Source organism: Catharus ustulatus, chromosome 3, assembly GCF_009819885.2.
Source record: "Catharus ustulatus isolate bCatUst1 chromosome 3, bCatUst1.pri.v2, whole genome shotgun sequence".
NCBI lineage: Eukaryota > Metazoa > Chordata > Aves > Passeriformes > Turdidae > Catharus > Catharus ustulatus.
Genome location: NC_046223.1, coordinates 6,810,654 through 6,837,377, shown reverse-complemented (window position 1 = coordinate 6,837,377; position 26,724 = coordinate 6,810,654). Strand labels below are relative to the sequence as shown.

Here is a 26,724-nt window from a genome sequence, read left to right as displayed (position 1 = left end):
TTGAGAGGATGCAGCAATAGCAGTGGAAAGAACCTCTGGCCAGTGTGGGGAGGAAAGAACAGTGCATTGAATTACAATGACCCTCATTAAGGGTCATCCCAATTTAAATCAGTATGTGGATAAGGGTATCCTGAAGGAGGGTGCTCTTAGAGAGAGGGAAAGTCAGAAGGAACAAAGCAAAGGAGCTGAGCAAAGAAAACACAGGAAAGTGTTTATATCCAAAGCAGGTTAAGGACTTCCCTTGCCTGGCTGTCCACCGTCCAATATTCCCCAAATATTTTACCACGTGTTAAATCCCTTTCCTGGGATCGTGTACCTAGTCGTGACTAGGTACACAACCCCAGGAAAGCCACATTAAAAGGCACAGCTGTAGGTGTGAGGGGAGGTCCAATTCCTGGTAACAGGAGGTGTAATTCCCTGGATAGCAGCGCCCATGGCCACGTGCTCAGAGAGGGTACAGCGGTGGCTGCACCACAGCTTCCGTCTGCCTCCATGGTTAACCTTGACAAATAAATGTGTCCTGCCCTTGCCCATAGTGGCACAGCCCTCAGTGCTCCTGTAATTTAGTGTAGCTTCTGCTCCAAAGGTCAATCCCCCTTCCTCCCAGCCCTGTATCTGCTCCATCTGACACCTCCAGGCTGGCAATTCTACTATGAGCTGCACAAGTCTTTTTGAACAGGGTAGTGCAAATTTAATAGAAACTGTGAGGTTTTTTTTTTCTTCCCACAGATTGCCTTCTGCAAGACCTCCCAAAGCTTTCAGCAGATGTAGAGCTGCTTTCCAGCATCTTCAAATCCAGAGCCCTCTAGAGAGAATCACAGTTTGGGTTGGAAGGGAGCTCAAACTCATCTAGTTCCACCCGTTTGCCGCGAGCAGGGACAACTTCCACTGCACTGGGTTGCTCAGAGCCACATCTAACCCAACCTTGAAAGGTTCACTGGCAGTAAAACCTAGAAGGGAAACAATAGCAGCCCCTGTAGCTCAGTCACCACCATGTCATTTCACCCCCAAAAATGCCAAGAGCTGCCAGGTCCTTTTGAGGCAGCCCTCCAGCTTTCCTGCCCACTGGCTGAGTTTTGCAGGTCAAGCCAGGTGTGGACTTCAAAGAAAAGGCTTGAAAGTCTTCTCTAGGAGACACTAATCCAACATGTTTGCTGCAAACCCTGGGGCACAGGGGACAAGTGACAGCCCCTCTCCTACCATGAACTTGCCCTGTGCAAAAGCCTCACTGCATCCCTGAGCTCTCAGGTCTGGCAGCACAGCTCCGCATCACTGGCAGTGGCCACAGCTTTGCCCCTATCCACAGACACTTCTCATGCCAGATTTTTCTTTTTTTTAATGGGAAGAGAGACAAATCCAGACCTCCTGTATAAAGACAATTTGTCTCTTCTGGATGAGTTCCAGCTTGAGGAGGGTACTTTATACATATGGGCTCTCTTTCATGTTTGATTGTTGGACTAAGACCACATTGTTGTCCAGCTCAAGGGAGGGAGAAAAAAGAGCAAAAACCACACAAATCAGGAAAGCATTAGGTAAACTTAGCTCAGAATACATCTTCTGACCAAACGGAGAGCAATGTTCTTTCATATAATTAGACCGTCTGCCGGAAGTCAAACAGAACTAATTGTGATGCTTTCAGTGCTGTGGGAGCAGTGCAGTCCCCAGGAGATGATCACATCTTCCCCACAGCATCAGCTGTCATCCCTGAACAGGTTATGAAGGGACATTGTGGTTTAGAAAACCCTCAGAAACTCTTTCACTGCACTGCAGTTCCAAATGCCATTCCTCAGTCCCAGGATCACAGAGTGGTTTGGATAGGGAGGGACTTCAGAGATGATCCAGCTCCACCTCCCCTGCCCTGGGCAGGGATGTCACCCCCAGAATAGGCTGCTCAGGCCCCCATCCTGACATGCAGGCAGGAAGACAAGGTGTGAAAACAAGCCCTGACTGATCAAAAAGCATTTAAACATCATCTTAAAATTAGCATAAGGCGAGCAAAACTCTGGGGAGCAGATCCAGTGAGTGGGACTGTACCAAACACTGGAGGGGAAAAAACACCCTGTACCAACACATGGTATCAAAGAGTAAATGATCCTGTCCTTCAGGTAATGTTTCTTTCAACAACCACCTTTTCTGTGATGAGAGTGGCACAAATGGCATTGACACACGCAGGCACAGTAAAGAGAACTTGAACACCCAGATTTCTGCTCAGAACAAGCAGTGGGGACACAAAGGGCCAGATCCTTCCACCCCCAAAGCCAACAGCAAGGCTCAAATCATCCATGGCTCAACCTGTTTTGAGAATCAGCTCTTTACCAAGAAGAAACAAGTAAACATTTTTCATCCTCTTCTCTTCCTACACATTAAGCAAGAGTAACTTGCAAATTGCTTCCAGCAACTTCGAGACAACAAGGGAACAAACAACTATCAACAGGCATTACACTCATTGCTTCACACGAAAACAATTATGAGGCTGAAGGGATCCTGACAGGCAATTGGAAAGCAGTTCTTTTTATGCTAAATTTACTGTATTTTAGTCCAATTTTCCATTATTTAAAATGTGCGATGCAATAAAGAGCTGGAATGCCTCCTTTTGTCACCATATTTCACACCCAGGGCCTCAGAGCACTTTTGTGAATCCACCTCTGCAGTAGTTTTGCAAAGAAAATGGTTTAGGAAGCAATGAACTGGAAATAGAGTGTGGTTTGCAGAGCTGTTGGTGGCCACAGAGGAGGCCATAACTAAACCAAAGCAGCGTCCCAACACCAGCCCACCAGATCTTCTCACCTGGAGCTGGAGCTCCTAACCTGCACTGCACCCAATGAGAGAGACACAGAAAGAAAGATGAGATGGGTTCATTGAGGGAGCAGAATGTAAGAAGTGAGACACTGAACATTTTGTGGTATTCCAGATTCTTCCTGGTAACAAAACAGCATCAGCTGCCTTGGCATCACTGCTGAGCAGACCAGAGCTAACTGGGACCATTTGAGGGTCCCAGCTCTGCAGACAAAGGGCTCAAAGGCTGAGCAGACAGGAGGTTGGGGGGATCCCACACACATATGGGTGAGGTTTTTGTGCTTCCATGCAGAGGAATTTGCCTGTAGGCCATGGTAACTCATATTCCTTGTGTTACCAGCATATAACCAAATGGTAACAGGGTTAAGCTGTTAGTTTAACTACCTGCCTAGAACAGAGCCCTTCCTGAGATCATTCACAGAATCCTGGAGTCATTAAGGCTGGAAAAGAGTTCCAAGATCATCAAGTCAAATCTTCAGCTGAATACCTCCATGTCCACCAAACCATATCCTCCACCATTGGCAGGATTTCCAGTCTAAATGGGGAAGGAGTTGAGGCGTTTATACTAACACAGACTTTCTCAATAACTTAAAACCAAAATCAGTGATCTACCATGGCTTCTTATGATTCACAGTCAGCCCCTACACACTGGGACAGGACAGGTTTAAGCAGCAGGATCACAACCATACTTTGGTGTGGCTCTCCATACTCAGAATGTTTCTGTGCTACATTACAAAACATCTCTAAGTCCCTCTTGGGGATCTCAGCTCAACAAATATTTTACCTAATTTCCTCATAGCTTTTAAAGCATGATACTAATATTAGGAAAATTCATGGTGTCAAGAGAATTAACCTGACTGGAGTCAGAGAGGAAGGGCTGTGGCACAGCCTGGGTCCTGACAGAAAATCTCTTTTCCCATAGGGCTTCATCTTACTTCTAAAATCATAGGCACTATTTTGAAAGATCACTGGAACACAAGTGCTATTAATGCTAATATTTCTGAAGATTACAGTAGTTGTGTCTCATGTCCACCAGTGGTTTAGACAAAAACTGAGCAGCCACCAGCTGTGCAAGGCAAGAACAAATTTGTGCTCGTGTGAAACACACCTCAAAGCAGTACACAGACAAATCCTTCAAAGAATTGGGAATGGGTGGATGCAGACAGTGCACACAGTGCAGGATTTGCTCTCAGTGACTCTCTGCAATGTGCCACTCACAGATGATACGCTGTCCTGGAGGGATTTGTTCTCTCTGGGGTGAAATCTCAGCCTTTAGTTTACTAAATGTGATTGCAGAAGCCAAAAGGGTGAGTCCCAAAGCAAGCACACATATGATGGAAGCGCATAGGACACATACTCCATCACAGTGGATTGCTTGGGCCCAGAAAAGCCCTTAGGATGGGCACAGACTGGGACACAGCCCCAGCCAACACCTCCCACCTGGTGCCAGACAGAGCTCAGGCAGACAGTCTGTCCTCCAGCCCCTTTCAAAAGACAAGTTAGGAAATGGGAAGGGGAGGGGTAGGGGGATGAGTGCTCCTAAAGCTCCCCCCAAGAGAAGCTGCTGGCACGGGACACCTTTGCACACTGCAGCCTGCATGCAGTGCTGGCAGTGGGATGCAGAACCCACGGAAGCAAGGTTACAGCACGTCCTGGCTCCAGCTGAGCAGTGCTCTCCTGACCCCTCTGCTCAGCAGACTGCAGAGCTTCACTGGGATTAAACACCTGCCTGACCATGGGAGCCAAAGTGGGACAGGGGGCTGCTTGCCAGGACAGGTTCCTGGCTTGGGAAAAACAGGGATGCTCATGGAGCAGCACCAGGGGGAGGAAAGGGGGAGTGAACACCTGTGGGTGCTGCTGTGGCAGAGATGTCCTGGCTTCAGAGAGGAACCTGCTGTGTCCCCACAGGGTCTGGAAGGAAAACAAAAGCTACAGCTTCAAATCAGCTCCAAGGCCAGCTGTTCCTTCACATCAGCATGGCTCACAAGTTTCCATCCCATGGCTGTGACCACCTTTGGTGGTGGAGATACACGTTCAGAAAAGCAAGCAGGGGTTGGATACCCTTTGTTCTCTGCACTCAGACTGTCTCTTTTCCTTACCCCCTGCCTCCAGCCAGATGTGCTCAGCGCCTCTCTCCTACCAGCCTTTGCTTTCACCCTGGTGTTCATTCAGCAATGCAATTCAGGAAGCTGATCCAGCTGAAACCCTCAGTAAGGAAAAAAAGTTTCCAACCAGGATATAAGTACTGTCTTTGAACACACACACACACACACACACACAAAAAAAAAAAAAAAAACCAAAAAACCAAAAAAACCTTCCTAATTTGTTTTTTGAAAAAAATAGAAGAAAGAAAGTGATTGAAGTGTCTTCATAAAAATTTTCTTTTAAGCTGAAGAGAAGTGCCATAAAAATACCAACCTTCTAACATCGTAAATTGAGTTGTAGAGGAGGTGGTGCCTTTACCAAAAGAAGTTCTATGGAATTCATCACTGCTTTACTCTTTTAAAATAAATCAGCTGGCGAAGTTGTGACATGACCTACTTAATTTGTTGTCTTGAAACTTGATGAGTATTTAAGATTTCTTGCCAAAGCCTGGAAAATGAGAGAAGGGAGGGAAATGCAAGCACCATATCCAAATCCCTATGCTGAGATGCTGCTTTCTTTCAGACACTACAGGAGTCAGTGGCTGCAGCAGTGCTGCTTGTGAGAGAAAAACTGGGCTCCAGTGGCCCTCCCAAGGAGGTCCAGTCATCCTCCTGCCTTAAAGTAGGTCAGGTACTGTTTCTAGCAGAGATTTGTTCCATATATCTTGGGAAGTTTCCACTGATGGAGGTTTTGCTCCACACCTCAGCAAGCAGTCTTCCTCACCACTAAGTTTTAGCAGAGTCCTCCTCCCTTTCTTCTTCCCTTTCTTCTTTTCTGCAGGTGACAGCCACAGTGAGCAACACCTTCCCTCTCTCCATGCACTATTGGAACTGGAGGCTGTCACTAATCCAAGCCCTCAATCTTGTAACTCCTTGCACTTTCTCTCTTGCTCTCTTCTCAGCTGCCCATTTTTACTCACTTTCCACAAAATGTGGAGCCCAAACCCAGGGGACTTTCTCTGCCAGGGTACACTTTTATGGATTTATGTGGATTTTGTCCCAATGCACCACAGCTCGAACACACTCCTGCACTTGTTTCAGGTTCAGTGCACACCCTCATGCTGTCAGCCCACTTTTTGGAAAACTATCCACAACTCACTCAGAATCCATTTTACTCTGTTATTATTGTCGTAATTTAAGACTATACAGACTTCCATAGCCAAAAAAAAAAAAGACAAAAAGAAAAAATCAAACACAGTATGGTTGTCTCAAAAATCCCAAATCTCCCACCCTTTCCCAGGTGAGACACAGAAAAAACTCCCCTGGCACCACCTGAAGCACAGCACTGCACAAAAAATGTGGCTCAAGGGCTCCAGAAAACCAAAGGTTTGGTGAGTAGATCTTGGTGCTTTGACTAAAAATACTTCAGAGATTTAAAAGTGTTTGGGTGTTTGGGGATTTTATTTGTTGGTAGAAAAATAAATTGCATCTACCTGGTTGTATATATAGCAGCTCAACCTTCTTTGAGATTTCATTTCTTCTCTGATTTGATAAGATTATGGCCCTTTAATAAGCTGAAGTATTCATCTCCTTATGACAATCTGGCACTGGAATTGTTTGCTTTAGCACTGCAGATTGCACAAGAGACATGAAAGGTTTCGGCGTAGCTGGAAAGTCACTTTTGATGAAATCACCCATCGCTCCAGGGGCTGCGTTCTTTACAATTTGTGCATACTGATGATATGTGTCTTCAGATGCGTTTTGGCAACCCTGTGCCATTTTCAGAAATCCATCTGAGACTCAGGAACAAAGCAAAGGCACATGAACATGAGGAAGACAGAGCTGGCACAGCTACTGGGTGGAATTTCTTTAAGGAAGCTCAATGGCTTGTTCATTTTGCTGGCAGGAAAAGATAGGAAAATGAATGTTGCTGTTCTTGATGAACTTTGTGATATTGTTAAATCCCTCAGACAACATATAATTCATGGCAAACTGTGGCAGAATTCCTTTGCACTTATCCACAGTGTGGCTCTCCCCCAAAACACAGATCTCTGCCTTCATTTCATACACAAAAATTGCCCAGATGAACAATAGCTCTAACTTTAGAGAAAAATCAGAACACTTGCCCTTATTCTTTTGTTTCAAACTGCCAAAATTTATCATCATTATTCCATCAGTGGAAAAAGCACATCTTTTCTTGCACTAAAACACAGAAGCAGACTCCATGCTGTGATGTGGATGGGGAGGTGATTTTTGAAGAGAATTTTCCAGGTAATGGCTTGAGCTTTACCCTGGAAACCCTGAAAGGGTTGGGACAACCTGGACATACCTGGCAATGCCCCTCAGCACCAATGTTATCCAGCAGCCATCCCTGAGCCCAGAGCAGAAGGAGGAGGTGGCACTTACTCCAGATCTCCAGCCCAGCCTAAATCTCCTCCATACATGGCTGTGGATATTTGAGTTACACCAGCCATGGATGTAGCCCCAGACTGCAAATCATAATTAATACCCATCCCGGCTTTGCATTTCTTTTGGAGAAGAGCTGTGAATCACCAAAGTAGAGCCCTGCAGTAGGAAATCCTCAGCCACAACAAAAAGATTTCATGCTTTATCTCCCCCTCTCAAGTATTTTGGCAGGCAGACAGAGGATTTTCTTCCCAGTGACAACAATAACTACACTCATTGAAGAAAAATATGTGGAGCAGGAAGACCTACATTCCTTGTGTGAAAAATAAGAGTGGTCTTTGCCAACTGCATTTTTCAGGAACAACTCATCCACATGAAAAAATGGCTGCTGTGATAGTGTCCTGAACAGTGAGGCAGTGGTAATCTGCTATATAACTGACAGATGGGGGAAATAGAGGGGAAAAACAAGGCTTGGTCTTTGTTTGCTCCTAATATTCCATTATTAATATGCCCCTTTGACTCACATTTGAATGACTTGCATCTTCCCTGCTCCTGCTGCTTTGTGTAGCAACTGCACCTTGTTCCTAACTTTACCCTTCTCAGAAGTTTTATCAGTTTGTTTTAAGAATTTCCTTGAAATAAATCCTGATGTCTTGGGCTCTTCAGCGCATGGATTTGGAAAGCTTGTGCTTCAGTCACTTAGATATAAACTTAACTTAATCTGTATGTCCCTAAATTAATTCAGTTTACCCAAGCGGTCTGGCTTAAGTGTAGCCAGGTAGTCCAGACAGCTGTATTGTGATGATGATCATGATCACGATCATGATGATAATGATGATGATGATTATGGCGAATTATTATTGTTGTTGTTGTAATTAGTATCACTACTATTGTTGTTATTGTCACTTTTATTTTATTGTTATTATTCTTTTTTAAAAATAACTCAAAAGGCGTAATGAAGAGCTAGGGAATATTTCCTAACCTGAGATTAGTCAGTTGGTTGGAGCATGGTGCTCATAACAAGAGGGTTGTGAGTTCAATCCCACTTAAGAACCAGACTCCATGATCCTTGCGGGTCCCTTCCAACTCAGAGTATTTTGTGAATCTGTGAACCTTTTCTAAACAGGAGAGAATGACAAGGACATCAGCCTCACAGATGAGATATGGCAGCACCCACATTTTATAAAGTGGGGAATTTAAAACACAAGGAGAGCACAATTTCTACTCTCTACCTGAGCCCTGTTACGGTCAGAGCAGGAGTCCATGGATGTTTCCCAGTTCCAGACTCCCTGGGGGTCCCACACCCATGGGTTTGGCCAAGCCACCCATGGCATGGCAGTACAGGGCAGTGTCTGCTTTACACAAGGGTGCTGTGAGCCATGCCCACAGTGACAGAGCTGCAGGAAACAGGACAGAACCCAAGGTAGAACGGGAGACTTTGCCAACGTGCAAAGGAGGAGCTGGGACGGGGCAGAGGCTGAGCCTGCCAGTCCCACCGAGTGAGAACACTCAGCTCCCTTCCAGCTATTCAAATGAATGAAGAGCACGACTGTTTGCATAAACATCAGCCAAAAGAAACCTTGGAGGCAGTTAGAAGGCTACTGCTTCATACAATATAGACCATGTTTCCAAATACAAATATTGCACTTGGCAGAGACACTCCTTTGCTTCATGAGTTATGTTGCACTTTTTGTTATGTTTAAGTTTGTGCAAGAGGTATAAATAGCTGGGCTGGTATTAAATGAGCTTTTCTTTTTTGTTTTTTTGGGGGTTTTTTTTGCAAAATATCAAAATGGTCCCAGCTCTTCATGGAACAAACACACACTATATTCCTGTGCCTGAATTTTTGTTGCTAATTACAGAAAATGCCATGTAACTGAAAAATGAGGTTCAAGAGCCAGATGTGAAAAACACATCTTTCCTATATGAAGTCATTTTTTTTTCAGAAAGTTGTCTGGAGGAGGGGATCTGGATCACCATAGAGCTGACATGTGTGCATACATGCTGAGTGGCCTCACAGAGCAGCAGCTCCTGCTCATGCTGCAGTGTGCAAGCCCCATGTCCCAGCTGAGGAAGAGTGAGTGAGACAGAGGGACCTGGCTTGGAGTGCTGGTCACAACTGCTTTGGCTGCTCCTGCATTCCTTGAGAGCAGAGATAACAGGCAGTTCTGATTATGTCCTGATTACAGACACAAGATGACACTTTGTACTGCATACAGCAATAATTACGGGCATGAGGCAAATCCCAAAAAACATCCAAGCCTCTCCAATGCGAGAAGATGCTACAACCTGAAGGCCAAAAGGCACTTTCATTTGTTCTTTGATAAATTATTATCACAATGGCAATGTCTGCCTGGTTTAACCAATTCCTGCCTGAATGGATAGAAGAGTTACTTTTAAAGATGGATGCAGATTGAACGATCCAACATGGATGCAACATGAAATTACTATCTTGGATAAACCAGAGAGGGGAGTTCAAATCCTGTTAGTTTAGCATAGAAAAGGGTTATCAGCTGCAGACAGCACAAAGGGCTATCTATTCCCACTGAAGTCAATAATTTCATTTTTTAAAAACCAACTTACTAAATATTCCCAAGATTTTTCAAAGTGTTACAAAGCAACCAAACCAATAGAGCAGACATTGACTGACAATGTGAGATTAGTGATCAATGATCACTACTTCTGCAGGCCACAGAAAATGAATAATGCATACTGTTCGGTTGCAGGGATGTTAAAGGGAATGGTACACAAAATCCTTTGCTAAATAAAAGATATTTTGCTTGTGAGTGGACATGGGGAATGCGGTTGTTTGGTGTGTCATGCAGGACCTTTCCATCCATTCATTCCACCTCAGCAGTCAGGTGAGAGCAACCAAGGAGAGTCTCACCTCCCAAATGCTTTGAGACCCAGATGTTGGAACAACATCAGATCAAATGCTGTAGATTAACAGCAGGAAGAAACACAAAACCATTTTCTCCTCTAATCCCTCATAGTTTTGCTGATGGCCAGACCTATTCATCAGAAGCAGATGAGTGTGCTCTGCATTACATCTTTATAAATAGCTCGTTGACTATTCTTCTGGTTATTTCCCCTTGTACCCATGGGTAGAATAGGGAAAAATACTGGTCATCACCACTGTTACAGTGGTTGATGAAACAGAATAAGGATTACAGTAATTTCACGACTATAAGGCACACCCTTTTGACTAAAATTTTCCCCCGAACCCAGAAGTGCACTTTATAGTCCGGTGCGCCTTATATGATGTACAAAGTTGAGACATTTGCCACCCCAGAAGTGTGAGCCATAAGCCGTGGGGGCAGCCGGCAGTGCCACGGCAGCCGGGTGGAGGCGGGCCTGGGGGCCTACGGCACCACCCCTGCCGGATGGAGGCGGGCCCGGGGGCCAATGGCTGCCAGGTGGGGGTGGGGCCTCGGCCAGCAACCGCGCGGGGGAGCTGGGAGCGGAGCCTCACTGCAAAAAAAAAGTGCGCCTTACAGTCCGGTGCGCCTTATCTGATCTACAAAGTTGCAAATTTTTCCAAATCCCAGGGGGTGCGCCTTATAGTCCTTATAGTGCCTTATGGTCATGAAATTACTGTACTTTCAAAACCCCACAGAAATGTTAGTTATCTTAGCTCCTGACACTGCTGCATTTCAGGAAGTGTCCAACCAGTAATAGTCATCCTTCAGTACTGTGTACTGTGGCCAGTGTAAGTTGAAAGGCTTCTGCTTAACTTGCAATCAATGGCTCTTGAGCTCATTTTCAGTTCACATTTTTGGCTGTGAGAAGCAGCTTGTTTTTCAGTCAGCATGATAATCCCCAGAAAACAGAAAGAGCTGAGTTAGACTTATGCAGCTCTGGAGTCATTTACTACAAAAACAGCATCTCCCAAAACAAAGGTGTGGGACAAACCAAACACACTGTGAACTAGAGAAGAGCCATTCCCTGCCTCTGCTTGCTGCCATTTCTCATTTGGAAAAAAAAGTGTATTTTTAACAACACAGAATTAGTACAGGGTGGTGAACCTTAAGCTGTCATTAGAGGCTGCCAAACGAGCCAGTGCCCCTTGTGCTGGTGAGTAAACGGGTGTAAACAAATAAACAGAGCAGGTAGGGCTGGCTTTTTGGACTCCAGCAGAGGTCAGTGGTGTGGGAGTGAAGAGAAACCCTGAGCTATTTTCTCTCTGCTTTCACACCAGACGCTGGTAGGGCTGCCTGGGGTCCCTGTCTGGACTGGTGAGATCAGCTCAGTTTCCTGTTTCCTGTGCTCAAAACATCATTCCACTCATGGAGGAGTTCCTTGCAGTACTATTGAAGAAGCACAACATGAAGAAAACTCAGCCTCTGGATGAATTAATCTGGTCAGTGAGATTCCTTTGCAAACCAGGCAGATGCCAGCCCATCAAAGCTGCAGAATGTATGAGCAGAGTTTAGTGCTTCTCAACATATGTTGCTTGTATGGAGCCACACCACAGCAGGAGCTGGGAGCCCTCCTGTACAACCTCTGTGCATGGTCACAAGCCTGGGTGGATCATACCAGTGTAAAAATGACATGTAGACCACTCTGTGTGAATGGTTTGAGCTCTTTGCCTGCCCCTGCCTGGTGACTTCAAACATACTTAAATATTTTCTTCTCAAGAACTTCCATGGGAAATCAAATGTGAACCAGGTTTGTGACATCTCTCTGATGGTGGCCTTGCCAGCTGAGCTCAAACAAACTTGCCTGCATTTATATGAAGAAATAAAAATATCATCCTTTGGTTCCTTTCCCTAACCTGCCCACAAAAGCCTAGCCGAACTTCTGCTAAAATTAAAATCTTACTCATGCATAAAGGAGGAAAAGAGGCAGAGGAAAACATGATGTACACAGACTTGGCAAACACCAGTCTTGGTTTCTGCATGAAGATTAGGACAGCCCAGCCAGGGTAAGTCCCTCTCTGGGCAATCTTACAGCTATATTTATGGTAGCTTGTGCTTCTGCTACAGAATTTGTTTTCTCATTCACACAACATTCCACACCTTCTTACACCATCTTCACCGTGAATCCAAAATTGTCCATTTACTTTGAAGCCTTACTTACTCAACTGCTACCTCCTCTCCTTGGCTAAGATAGTTCTGTTAAGAAAAGGTAACACCTTAAACATGCTTTGCCTCTGCTTTTTGTACTTACTGTGGACTGAAGAGATTCAAGTTTTCTTCTTATTTTTTAAAGTGTAAAAGTATCGTTATGTTAAACATATCCATGAAAAGCAATAATTGCCTTCACTTGCATATTGTTATCATAAAACCTACATACAGAACTGACATTCTCACACAGGCAACAAGCACAAAGAGTGTGCCACGCATTTTTTGATTTTTAAAGTTATGATCTAAAGGTAGGAAAAAAGCAGTGAGCTACCAATTGTCTGTTGGCATTCTGAGGTTTCTCTTCCCCAGTGGTCTGTGTAAAATAAACAGCAGCCCACAGCCTCCTTCCAGCTCCAAGTTATCCACTGCCAAGAAGTGGATGTAGGACTCACGTTCCCTCGTGTTTGCAGTGGCTGCCACCTTTCCACCTTTCAGAGGTTTGTTTTCCCAGGGGAGGGAGTTCAGGGCATCCCCCCCATCCCTTCCCATGCACACACATTCCTCTGGCCACACACTCACAACCTGCTATCCCTGCACCTCCACCTGCACCCTGTCAAAAATTCCCAAAATTCCTGCAATTTGCAGAATTGTGCTATGGAAACTCAGGACTTGCACAGCTGAGCCAGGGATGAGCATCCATCCCTGGGATGCCTCGTGTTTCCTGTCCCTCTCTCCATCCCTGGGTGCAACATGGCTCCAAACTCCAGTGACATTTCTAGGGGAGAGCACACAGAGCTTGAGGGAGCTGTGATTTAGCTGGCTCGGAAGTAGTTATTTATATTAACATTTGAAGCAGGTCATTAAAATGACCCCCTCACTGCAAACCCCATGCTGAGCAAGATATTTTCTTGTAAATGATTTACCAGCAAGCTTTCCATACTTTTGCCTTGTAGGTTTTCCATAACTGAAGTTTCCCAAGCCCTGGTAGCAGCTTTGCTTCAAACTGAGAAGACATCTGAAGGCTGCTGCAAATTGGTTGGGACAGCTCAGCAAAGAAGCAGAATTTGGGGCTATTTGTGGCTCCAGGGAAGCCTTCTTCCCCTTTCAGTACCTAAAGAGGATTTTTTTAATCATTGGGGATAAACTTTGCAGCAGGTCCTGTTACAATAGGACAAAGTATATTTAAAACTGAAGGAGGGTTGATTTAGAGTGGGTATTAGGAAGAAAATTTTTGCAATGAGGACAGTGAAACACAGACAGAAGAAGTTGTGGATGCTCCATCCCTGGAAACATTTACCATCAGGTTGGATGGGGTTTTGAGCAACCTGATGTAGTGCAGAGGGGTTGAACGAGCTGGCCTTTCCAACCCAAACCATTCCATGATTCTGTGGTCATGGAGCACCCAGAGCTGTTCTCCTTGGTGGAGAAATCCCAAATCCTGCTCCACACCCTCCTCTGGGAGTGGCCATCTTCAACACAGATCTGCAGAACATCTTTCCAAGGCAGAGAAATCTGGGTAACTGGAAGCAGTCACCACAATGTTCATATCCCACTTTTTCCATCGTGAATTAAATTATACTAATGCCCTTCTGAGAGGCATTTATAGTCTTGCAATTTCACATTATCCAATCCAAACTCCACTGAAATCCATGGAAGCAATCTATCTTGTGTTATGTCTACTTCAGGCCAGGCTTCATTCTCCAAAGGACAATCACAGTTGAAGATAAACAAACAAGCTACACAGTTCTGTTTGATTTTGCCTTTTAAGTATAATTTTTCATCTGTGCAACCAGAACTGTTCCTTCACAAACAAGGCTGGATCACATTGCACACTGCTTTTGATAGCATGAGAAAAAAAAGTTTGCATTTATTTAGCTGGCAGATTGCTTTCTCCTTTTATGGAGGGGGAAAAAATCTTGATCAAAAAATCAGAATATTTACTCTCATCATAAAGAATACTAATTTCTGTCATTCTAACCATCTGATGCACCTTAAAGAAGAAAATCCTTATAAAATCAAAAACATTTTGGACAATTCCAGGCAGGTGAAGCCACCCTGGGTGATGCCAGTCTCATTCCTGCCTGGTGCAGCTGCTCCAGCCCAGCCCCAGAGCCCTGCCCAGTGTGTCTGTGCCACCAGGGAGATGTGCCGGCACTCAGCATCCCTCCAACTCCTCGAGAACAGAAAGGAGGATGTGCTGAATTCCAGCCTCCCCGGGTTGAATTCAGCACGGGTTTCGCACAGAGCTCTTTGCTCTCGGTTCTTCCCCAGGGCAGGGTGGGAAGCAACAGCTCCTGCCTTACACCCCAAAAACAGATTGGCAGGTTCCCAGCAGCCCTGGGGACAAACTCTGCCAGGGGTTCACGTGCGGAGCCACCTCAAGCTGATGCTCTGCCCCCAAACTTGAGAGGCAATGGAGCAGCAAGATGTGGCTTTACTCATCCCTGCGTGTATCAACTGCAGTGCCGAGAGCGTGTCCCTGCCTGTGGTACCCTCCTGTGGCCAGGTCTGACATAGCAGCATCCCAACACCTGCTGCTTCTCCGTGCTGGAGAATTGGGGAGCGCCTGGGTTTGGAATCCCCCTGATCCAACCTTCCTGCAAGCAGCAGGGACACGTTCCACCACGCCAGGCTGCTCAGAGCCCACTCCAGCCTCACCCTGAATGTGTCCAGGAATGGGTTTTGGAGCACAGTCCTCCGTGAGGATGCAGCTCCCGAGGGTCTGGAGATGCTTAGGCAGGGGCTCAGCAGCTCCTGCCAGTGATGTGCCGGGAGGAATGGAGCTGTCCTTTCCGCAGCTCCCAGGGATGCTCCTGCCTCCTTTCTCTTATGATCCAGCCGCTCCTGCAGCTCCCTGCCAGATGTCTGTGCAAGGGCAGGACTCAGAGCTCCCAGAGCCATTCCACATTCCCTGCTTCCTGTCAGCCCTTGGGGCAAGTTTGGGCTGGAAAACCAAAGGAGATGGTGTGCACCGGGTCCTCATCACTGCCCAGATCTACAGCATGCTCGGCAGGCACTGGGCACTCCTGATTTTGAAGGATGCTGAAGATGCCCAGGGATGCAGGAACTTTCCCGACTGGTTTGAGATCCCAGCAAATGGTGCCCCATGCCTCCTGTGTAATCATCTCCTTCACATTTCAAGCAAAAAGACCATTCTTCTAGCTGAAGGGGCGGGGGGAGGAGGAGAAGGATGATTGTGTTACTAGCCTTTTTCCAACAGATGGAGCTGTGCAGAGCAGAGACCGCTCGTTTTGGCAGAGCACAGGGGAAGCAGCAGCTGAGTATGGAATTCGAAATATTAAGCATAATGAGAGATGAATCATCTCCATGCAGGAGACAAGCTTTATTTACTATGTTCGAGTGAAAAATAAGTCTGTCAACAAAGCTATAGCCCAGAATAGGAGAATCCCAGGATTTCTCCATCCATTCATGTGAGGAATGTTCTGTCCCAGGAGAGAGGAAGGGCTCATCACAGCCCTTCAGCACAGGCTGGAGCCTCAAAGTCCTGAGCTGAACTCACATCATCACTCACCAGAGCCTCACATCAAAAGGATATATCATGCAGGACTTCTTCCTTCCCCCAGCCTAATCCCAGACTTCAAAGCCTGGACACAACGCCATGGCACAGAGCTTCCACCCAGCATCTCCTTGGAGTTGGATCAAAGTTCTCAGCTAAGGTCTCTTCCCTAACCCGAGGCCACAAGCACACTAGGAAAACTCCACAGCTCACCAGCAACCGGGAAAGCAGGGATGCAGGAGCAGTAGGCTATCAGGAGGGCAGAAAGAGGAAAGAGTCAACAGCAGGTGACCCTTTTCATATGCACAGACAGGGAATTTGAGAGCTGCATTGTTTCACTAAGAAATGAACTTATCTTGTTCAGCTAAACTTATAAACTTAAAAGTCCTCTGTTGAGTTAGTGCATTTTTTTTCCTGACAAGATAGACTGAAACAAAATATACTTGGTATCCTCACTGGCACAGGACTAACAAGAACAAGGTCTTGCAGCCTATCTGCATGGGAGACAGAAATAATTAGAATATTTAAGGTGAGGAGGAGATGTCAGTTCTCATTTGAAAGAATTTTTCATTTTTGTTCTTTACAGGTAAGGAGAATTAGTTACCAGGAAGGGAAAAGGGCTTGTATCTTCTTTCCAGCCACATTAAAGGTTTCAGCAAAGAAGATGCAAAAGTTTATGTGGTCTTTTCTTTTACAAGCTCCGTTCAAAAAAGTCACTGTATCTACTTTTATGTCACGAATACAGAATTTTTCCATGGCAAAATTAAATGAACATTGTATTGGTCTTTGCAAAAGGACTACACAAAGCAACATCTTTGATGGAGAATTTTCAGGGCAGAAAAAATAAACTCACCAGAAAGTACAAAAAGCAGGGATGGCTCCTTTGCCCCTTCCCTGTTTTCATCAGGATTGCAGGGCCTTCTTCAGGTGATATTCAGTGCAAGGCTGGCATTACATTACTCTGCAGCTGATTTTTACCAGTTGTGAAAAATCTGAGAAGTGAAAAATCTGAGAAGTTAAATAGGCAAAAAAATGGTGAAAATAAATAGATATAAAAATTCAAAACTTTTGTAACAGCTTAAAAGGTTCTCACTTGTGAATGAATCTGTTCTACAGCCACTGGATCAAACACTGCCTGGTTTCTTTCAGATTTGTGCCAACAAAGCTCACAGAAACCTACATTTTAGCCCTAACTGGGAAAAAAATTCTGTACGAGGGCTGTTTTGGGCATGGATCCTCAAGGGACTCATCAGTCTCCTTTCAATTCAGGAAATTGATGTCTTTTTGTTTCTAGCCACACATATTCATTTCACAGGGGAAATTGAATTATTGACCCTCTGTTAATAGTATTGAAGGGAAACAAGTTATGGTGCTGGAGAAAATAAAAATAAAGATGAAAAGAGACATAAAGTGGACACAAATTAAGACAGCACATGCACATACAATCCAGGAGCACACTGGCCTGAAAGAACCTGCACCTAGGATTTCTGAATGAATAGTTAGTCACACTGACTAGCAGTTTGGTCACCATAATTACTAAAAAATCTGTTAAAATGTAGTTTTTGGAGTCTCTGACTTTTTTTTAAAAGGGCAGATCTCAAGCATATTCCCAGGCAAATTATTCTGCTGATTCTTGGCAGTGATGCAGAGAGGACAACAGCATCAGAGTGATAGAGGCAAAATTCCTACCCATTTCTTCAGACACCTGAATGCATTTGGATGCCACTCTCTGCAGGGTTAGTTCCTGTTGACTACCTGACCTGGGCTTGGCATCCCCACAGAAGTAGAAGTATCTTTGTTTTAAATTACAGTAATTTCACAACCATAAGGCGCACCGGACTATAAGGCACACCCCCCCGGGAGTCGGCAAAATTCACAATTTCGTAGATCAGATAAAGCGCACCAGACTATAAGGCGCACTTTTTTTTTACAGTGAGGCTCCGCCCCCAGCTCACCCCGTGCGGTTGCTGGCCGAGGCCCCGCCTCAACCCGGCAGCCATTGGCCCCTGGGCCTGCCTGTACCCGGCAGGGGCAGTGCTGCGAGCCACCGGGCCCCCCTGGACCCAGCAGCCATGGGCCCCCAGGACTGGCTGGACCCGGCAGGGGCGGTGCCGTGGGCCCCTGGGCCCGCCTCCAGCCGGCTGCCGTGGCACTTCCAGCTCCCCCCACGGCTCACAGCTCACACTTCTGGTTTGGCAAATTTCGCAACTTTGTGCATCAAATAAGGTGCACCGGACTATAAGGCACACTTCCGGGTTCGAGGGAAAATTTTAGTCAAAAGGGTGCACCTTATAGTTATGAAATTACTGTAATTTGCATGGCTTTAGAGAGACCTAAAGTGAAAATGTTTTAGCAAGACAAAAGCAGAGGCATCTTAGTTTCAAAACTGAAAACAAGTAAAATAGAAAAGTACCAAAAGAAGAAAACAGCATTAGCTCATACCTGAACTTAAAATTTTGTCCAAGTCACACTTTGGAGAACAGGATAATTCAGTTGCTTTCTGCCCCTTGTGTATTAACAGTGAACTTTTTATTGGGTTTCTGTTCATCATTTTTAGTTGGGTGTTTCCTTATTTTTGAGTTCTTTCCTAATTCAGGTACCTCCCTAATGCTGGTTAAGATTCTTGCAACTTATCTAGGAATAACTATTCTTTTGATGTCTAAAGAAGCTACTCAAAATAATGACTTTTCTATCTATTAATCCTTTTCCCTGAGAAATTAATGGAATTGCAGTCATCTAATTACAACAGTTTGCAAATCATCTATCATACAGCATTCACTGCTGTGCATTGTCTTTTGGTTGGATAAATTTTCTTTCTGGGACATTACATGACACATTGATACAATAAAATGGGGTTTGAAACAATATCCCTCCCCTCTACAGACCCAAAATTAGTTTCATAGGCCATCACAGCGCAACGCTGACCATCAATCACCTCAAGCCTCAGCCTGTTCTTATCTCACCAGAGGACTTCACTGCCTCCAAACTTTAGAATCTGTTTCTCATAGGCTCAAGAATTGTACTTCCCTAGGATTGATGCCTATAAAATCAGCCACAAATTCAAATTTTCCCAACAAGATCCATGGTGCATTGTAGCAGTTACTTCCAGGGATGGACTGGACGCAATAAAAGCTATATCCAACATGAAAAAGAAACACAGTGAATGGGATGATGGCAGTGGTTTCATTTTACACCCAATTTAACATCAGCTAAAAGCAAGTCTTTCTGTCTTCCCCATCCCTCCTTCCAGCCATGCATTCCCATGTTTCCTTTACATACTCAAGTAAGCTGCAGGGCCCAGAAACATCAACCCCTCTGGGTCAAGAGAAAATTAACCTACCAGAAGAAAATTTCCTGCACACTTTTACTATTTGACTAGAGTCCTGAAGAGAATCATGGCTGCAGATACTGTAACTGATACTGGTGCCATCATGGGTAAAACATACTCAACTAGGGGAAAATTAACGTAATGCATGGCCAATTGAAATAAATTTGGATAGTGTCAGACAAAGGCAAATTAAAACACCACCTTCTCCCACATCATCTGTCCCAGGCTCAATATTACCCTTTCATCCATAAATCCTGCACTCTCTCATACAAGAAGGGTTTCTGAGGCTGTTTCTCACTTTTTATTTTCTTACTCCTTGCTACCCCTCTTGCTCCTCACAGCCAGGGCCTTGACATCTGTCCAGAGTATAATACCAAAGACAAAACAGTTTACTCTTAGCTGCAAAAAGCAGCAGCATTTTCAAGTATGGACAATTTCATCTCAACTTTAAACCAAATCTCCAGCTAACAGGGAGCAGGACCTGGAGAGCTCTAGCACAGAATTGAGTTGTCTGGCTGTTATCAGTCACAACTCACATTTTAAGGAAAAAATTCTAAAAACTCTGTTCAATAGGATTTCTATCACAGGTACAATACCTACAGAAGTTACAATCCAGGCTGATATTGTGGTTTATTGGCACTTACCTGGGACATAGTTTGCCACAGGTGAACTGTACCATGAGAATCCTTGCCTAAGGTTGTGCTCTGCTGGTTTGTTGTTGATACCATTCACACCCATGTACCTGAAGTGAAACCTGGGCTGCAGAAATTATCATCTTCAGGAAAATTTGTAAACTATAAAACAGTGCTGAGAGCCCTCTAGCTCCTTTTAGCACAGTCATTGCTTAGCTACAGCAGATTATTTGCCCAGAGGAGTCTGTGGTTTGGCTCTTCCTCTTGGCTTGCTGGAGACCAACACACCCAACAGATACTCCCAGATAATCCAAAAAATGAGTCATCAAAACATCTCACACCACCTCATTTCTGAAACCTGCAGCACTTAGGGACTCATAAAGTTTGAGTCCTCTAAGACAAATACCTCCAAGGATGATACCCTGGCTCCACTGAAGCTGATGGCTGAGCTCCAAGTGACCTCACTGGGGACAGGATCTCACCTCAGACACTTGCCTTCGTGTGAGCCTTTCCAAAAACGGCATTTCCCTTTGAAAGGCTTTTTGTTTGAGAAAGATGAGCTCAGCTGGTCTCTACCTCTGTGTTTGCAGCAACCCAACCTTATCACTGAGACCTTGGAGGTTAAGAGAGGATACAATGATTTAGGCACAAGGCCAAGAGAAAGCAAATTCCACCCTACCTGCTGTTCCTGTTGACACATTTTATTTGCTTCATTAAGCACACAGGAATGGGTAACAAGACACATTTGTTGTGTTTAAATCACTATCAGGTGATGCTAATGGTCTTCACGGGGATTTAAGCCCCAGGTTTTGTGGAATGCACACAATCTAATCAGTGTCACTGTAGAATCTGAAACAATAGAAGTCAGTGTACAAGTCCTCCTTATCTCTGTGTTATCTCCCAGTGGAGTGAATAATCAAGCACCGGGCTCTTACAGCAGCAAAACCTCCCACAAGATTTCCTTATAAAAATGAGCACAAAGAAAAGTTTTATTCATCAGTAATGCTGTCTTTAACACACTACAGGAGTCCTTTGCCACAAACTTCCATATAAAAATCTCAATTTCCTGCAAGTTACAGGTTCTCAGCATTTCTTGGCAGATCTGGCCTCTGATATGAGGCTGTGGTCCTTTCCCAACCCTCCTGCAAGGAATCTGCAAAACTTCCACTGGCACTCCATGGAGGCTAAAAGCCACGGAAAGTCTGTGTTTGTCTTCACTCTGTGTAAACCAAAACGAAGTCTTTCATGTGAAAACCAAGTGTAAGGGAGTAGTTCATACTTTGTCTCTTCAAATACTCTTTGGAAGACAAGAGCTAATAGCATGTGAAGGATAGATCAATTCTTTGAAAACCCAGGTTTTCTTGGCTACTGTCTCTCATTCTTTTTTTTTTCCTTCAAAATTTTGTTTTCCCTCTACCACTTTCCACTGATTTCTGCTCTCCCCCGTTGGCAAATTTATTCTGTATACTCAGCTAACAAGAACCTTTATTTCCCTACCCAGCTACAGCATAAACTCTCCCTTGAACTCTTCAATTCTCTCCTAAACCTTCTCCTACCCACCAAGCTGACCTAAAAACCAGGTTCTTTGCCTAAGTCATATTCTAATAAGAAAAAATGATCCTCTACTAAGAGGATGGGATGTCAGCCACCCAGAACTACGCTGATCCCAATTCTGTTAGAGTGGCAAACCTGAGAATGAAGAGATGCTGTTATTTGCACACACAACACTATAAAAACTGCCATGTAATTCAGTGTCTTTCAACAGATAAATCCTGCTACCGCTGCATGACAGAACTCATGCCAGATCTCACTGACTCCAAGTAAATGACTCACATGACAAGTGGAAGAAAAAGAAATCATTAAATTGCAAGCCTTCATTTTAACAAGCATGTAAATACACACTTGAGAGCTTCCCATCTAATCCTACATCATTCTGCTCACAACTGGATTACAAAGACTGTCCAGCTCCACAATTACCATGTACCACTGTGAAATATTGCAACTGTAATGCCATCACCACCAATTCCTTTGGCTACTTTTTCTATATTCTGCTTTTAATCCACATTTTAAGTACTAATAGCAGTTATTCCAACCTTGCTAGTAATCCTAGATTTATTACCAGCTGTTTCCTTTTAGGCTTCCTTCTTTTCACAGCACCTTCTGATTGTCCTTTCCAGATGAATGGCTGCAGCTCCCCTAAATCAGGTCCTCTCCTCCCTCCACCTCATTCAAATCTCTCACATGCAACAGCATTTTCAGAGATTAATTTATAAGCAAAAAAGCACAGTCTCCATGTATACAGAATACAAAAACTGTAAAGAGCTTTTATTCTTTTATTTAAAAAACTCAAACCAACCAAAAAAAAAAAAAAAAAACAACCAAACTTCTGCCACTAGAATTCAAACCTCCTCTTAAGTTTTTTTAGTGTAACAAGCCTGTCTTCCATAACTTGCTTAATTGGAGCCCTTTGAAAATCACTCATTGCAGGCTCGTGCTGTAAAGGCACAGGAATGAAGACAAAAAAAATGGGTTATGTGTCAAGTTAAGTTCAGCCTATTAGAAACTTTAAGCAAGAAAATTTATTATGGCTGAAGAGTAAACAGGACTACCATGGCACCAACCTGCTACAAAATCCTCTAGGACAGGTAATTGTATGTTTGAGTATAAAATCAACAATATTCAAATTTCATTTCTAAGTATTTCACTTGCTCACCCTTCCTTCATAGTTTCATCAGCTATTGCTGTCAGCTGTGTCATTTCCTCTTGGGCTGCATCTGCTTACACCAGTGGCAATTGTTACTCATCACACAGAGGGCTTACAGACCATGTCATTGCAGTGTCCCTCCTCACCATTTTTATTTCATAAGCCTCAAAATAGAACCAGCAGCAGAATTAGACCCATAATTAGTGCAAGACAGTTCACCGGTTTAAGTGGGAGTTTGATAGGAAATTCTGCTCCTGTCAGTCTTCACAATTACTGATACCAAAATCATACATGCTAAGACAGTTTTCTTCTCATATGGAGCTTAGGTAGAAAACTGTACCAAAAAGGAGGGGGGAAAAAAATTGACTGGGGTATTGTACAGACACAAAAGTAAAGTAAAAATAAACCACAAAAATGCTATGCTGGAATCCAAACCTCCAAAAAGAGAGATTAAGCAAGTATGGGGAAGAAACAATTTATCAATTTACATTTTACAAGGCATTCTGCCATGCTTATGGCATGAAAGAATGTATTTATGCCAAAATTTCTATCACGTCAGTAGAGAAAAGCACTTTTAGAATAAAAGCTGGCTAACACTGTTCCTTTAGCTTTTCCAATAACAAGGCCATTTTCAAATTTGGGTATGTACAAACCCATATACATCATCTTAAATTTTTCACTCACTACACAGTGAAGTGTCTATGCAAAAATTTAATCATTAACCATGTCAGAGTAGTCCTAAGGGCTGTGACAGCACAGCTTCTGCTGCATTGTTTCTAGAGTGCTACAGGACAGTCCTTCATTTCCTCAGACCATGAGTGTACCACCGAGGATCCAACCTCAAGCATTTTATTCCAGCACAAACTGTTTCAAGACAGGTACACCGTATGCAGTATAATTTGGAAAGCTGCTGTTTTATATTATTTACAGAACTGTATTGAAATATCTTGAACTATACGGCTACACTGAGGTCACAATTTGAAAAACCACACACAGATGACAGTATGCTGTAATATAACAGTGAAAATGAACTCAGGCTATTAAAAAATTTTATTCTTTTCCATGAAAGATTGATACTACAATCAATATAACCATTTTATCAGTCAAGTATGTCTGTTATAGGCAGGCACAACATTACAAAACAGGCAAGTACAATGCCTGATTAAGCAAATACAGTCTGAATATCTATTCATCCACTATTTCTGAAAACAGAATTATCAAATATCCACCAGGGAAAAAGATGAACTATTTTAGTTTCTCTTTGGCATACTTATCAGGACAACGATTCAATTACAAAAGTCTTCTATTGCTGCCAGTGCTGTGAAGGAAAAGGACTGAGTGGAAGGTTGTACGTCAGAACTCGCTTTTAGGATTTGGGCAGCCTGGCTCACATATCCAAACTGGTGACAAATGACAGTTCAGCTGCCAATGCTTCACGAGGCAGACAAGGATTACATTGTTTTACACTGCAGGTTGGTTGAAGGTATCAAAAGAGTTACAGTAAATTTATGCACAGTACATACATATTACACACAGTTATATAAATACCCATGCTGTGGCTGGACTTGAGGAAGCTGCTTTACCAACATGAAAGCCCAGTATCAGACCTCCTACCAGCCACTTAATACACATTGCACTTTGCATCCAGTAATATGTTCATTTCTGTACCTCTCTTAAAAATAGATTTAAAGCAGAAGTGAAGAATAATATCGAATCTTTCCATAAACTTTGTTTTCTTATTTACACTGTAATATTCCATTATACATAAAGACTGTGTAATGATACATTATCTTCATAGAGCTTTCTGCAATACATACAGCTTGGAGCTATTAACATCTTGGGTTGGGAACACAGATATGACCTATAAGACTATTTAAAAAACAATCTGAGCCTAAGTTTTGCTCTAGTTTGTTTCACTGAAACCATTCTTTGAACAAAAAAAAAATTCCTCCTTATTGGAGAGGAAAAAAACAACTCATGTTTAAATCACCTCTGGATTTCCTTAAACCACTGAGAAACTTAAAAACCATAATAATTTTTTGCATAATTATAAAGCCACTTCAAAGGCCTGTTAGTTTTAAATTTAAAATATGAATGACAATTGTGACTTTAAACTGTATCTTTAAACTGTATCTTTAAACTACGTTTTCTTAACTTTTGGTTACTTTTCAACACAAAAAAAAATGAAAATGCAATTATTAATCATACATGATCTTTGCACAACTGGGGAGAGTTCCTATTTTATTCGTGGGACAAAATGAACATGCACACAACCCCCATTCACAGAGTGAGAACATGAACTACAGCAGCACTTGTCTCAAGTTATGGTGCACATGGTTGCGATATGGAGTACAAAACAAAAGCGGAATTTCCAACATCTGTTAAAACACAAAAAAACCCTTATTGTACAAAAAGTCATTTACATTCTTTGCAATGAAGTGAAGAATCAGCTGCTTTCTGGACTCTCCAGCCTGCAAACTCCTCCTTCTATTGCCACAGACTGTCCTGCCACAGCTCCAGGAGGAAGTCTTGAAATGTGAGTCTGTGGAAAAGTCAGGAGAATATCATGGACTGAGAAAAGGCAAAATTATGCAGGACAAAGTAAGCTTGTAAGTATTGAACAATTAAACTTTTCCCTCACTGAAGTCTGAGGATAAACTACAAAGCAACTTGTAAAGCAACTGAGATTCTTTTCCTATTTTGTTTGCGTTAATATTTAACAAGAGAAAGACCACGACAGATGCACAGAAAAGGTAAATTGGATGAATCAATGCACTGAAAGTAGAAAGAAATATCCAGAGTGAAGACAAAAGAAAATAATTCTGGTATTTCATGGTTTATAGGTCTATTTCTTAGGGAGATTCAGAAGTCTTTACTACTGCACGCAGAAATACACCTTTGACAAATCTCAGACAATTACAGTAATTTCATGACCATAAGGTGCACCAGACTATAAGGTGCAGGTTTTTTTTGCCGCGAAGATCTGTGCTGCGCGCAACAAAGTAACGAATTAGTAATGGAATCCCGAGATCGTGGAGTTTACTGGCTGGTGCTCAATTTGCAAACATTTTTCACAGATAGGTGTAGCCTTTAAATGCAGCCCCAAGCGCGCTCCCCGTGCGCGGGGCCCGGCACTCCTGCCCACCCCTGGCGCTGGCTGGCAAGGTGCAGCTCAGGGTGGCCATGGCTCACGCCTCGGGGTTGCTGCGGTTCAGGGCGGCTCGGGGCAGTGCGGTGCTGCCTGCTCCCTCTCTCCCTGTGCAGCTGCTGCTGGCCGGGGGCTGGCCGCTCCTGCCCCACCTCGTGGCTCGGCGTTCCCCTGGCACCGCCCCACCTCGCGGCTCAGCTCATGGTTTACGGTTTTTTTTTTGCAGCGAGCAGCTGCGCCATGTGCAATAAAGTAACAAATTACTGGCAGGTGCTCAATTTGCAAACATTTTTCACAGATTGGCACAGCCTTTAAACGCAGCCCCAGGTGCCCTCCCCGTGCTGCGGACCCCGGCACTCCCACCCGCCCCCGACACCAGCTGGTGTGGCTTGCGGCTCCTGGCTACCACCGCGCAGCCGTGGGTCCTGGCTTCCCCTGCCTGGCGGCCACAGCTGCCACGGGCCCAGACACTCCCGCCCAGTGCTGGCTGGCACAGCTCGGCTTCTTGTTCCCCCCACGCCTGAGCCGGGGCCAGTGCCGCCCGGTTTCTTGTTCCCCCTGCGCCCGGGCCAGCGGCAGCTCCCTCCCTCCCAGCGCGGCGGCAAAGGCCGGGGCTAGGGCCAGTGCTGGCTCCCTCCCTCCCCGTGCAGCTCCTGCTGGCTGTGGCTGCCCGCTCCCACCCCACCTCGTGACTCGGCACTCCCGCGGCATCACCCCCCCACTGCGACTCACACTTACGGGTTGGCAAATTTCACAACTTTGTCCATTATATAAGGCACACCGGACTATAAGGCGCACTTTCGGGTTCAGGGGAAAATTTTAGTCAAAAGGGTGCGCCTTAGAGTCATGAAATTACTGTAAATATTTGACAAACCAGCACTTCAGAGCCTAAGGTAACTGCAGTGATCAGGATGCAAGGAAGAAATTTCTCTACCAAATAAGTCAACCCCAAAGAACAATCGTGTTTCTGCCAATAGGCTTCTTTTCCACAGAAAGTTTTAAAGGCCTTTGAGAAGGCACTGGAGTATTTCAGCCAGGAAATG

The 26,724-nt window shown here is 44.3% G+C and overlaps 1 protein-coding gene across 5 annotated transcripts in view; it reads right to left on the bottom strand.

Moving 5' to 3' along the window:
* Positions 1-23,541: 23,541 nt before the first annotated feature.
* TASP1 (taspase 1) overlaps positions 23,542-26,724 on the bottom strand; it is an 87,660-nt gene continuing 84,477 nt past the window's right edge. For all 5 annotated transcript variants that reach the window (XM_033055185.1, XM_033055188.1, XM_033055187.1 and 2 more), the window contains one exon: positions 23,542-25,075. In XM_033055185.1, the coding sequence (XP_032911076.1) occupies positions 24,980-25,075 (96 nt within the window). In that variant the 3' untranslated portion in view covers positions 23,542-24,979. The remainder of the gene's footprint in view (positions 25,076-26,724) is intronic.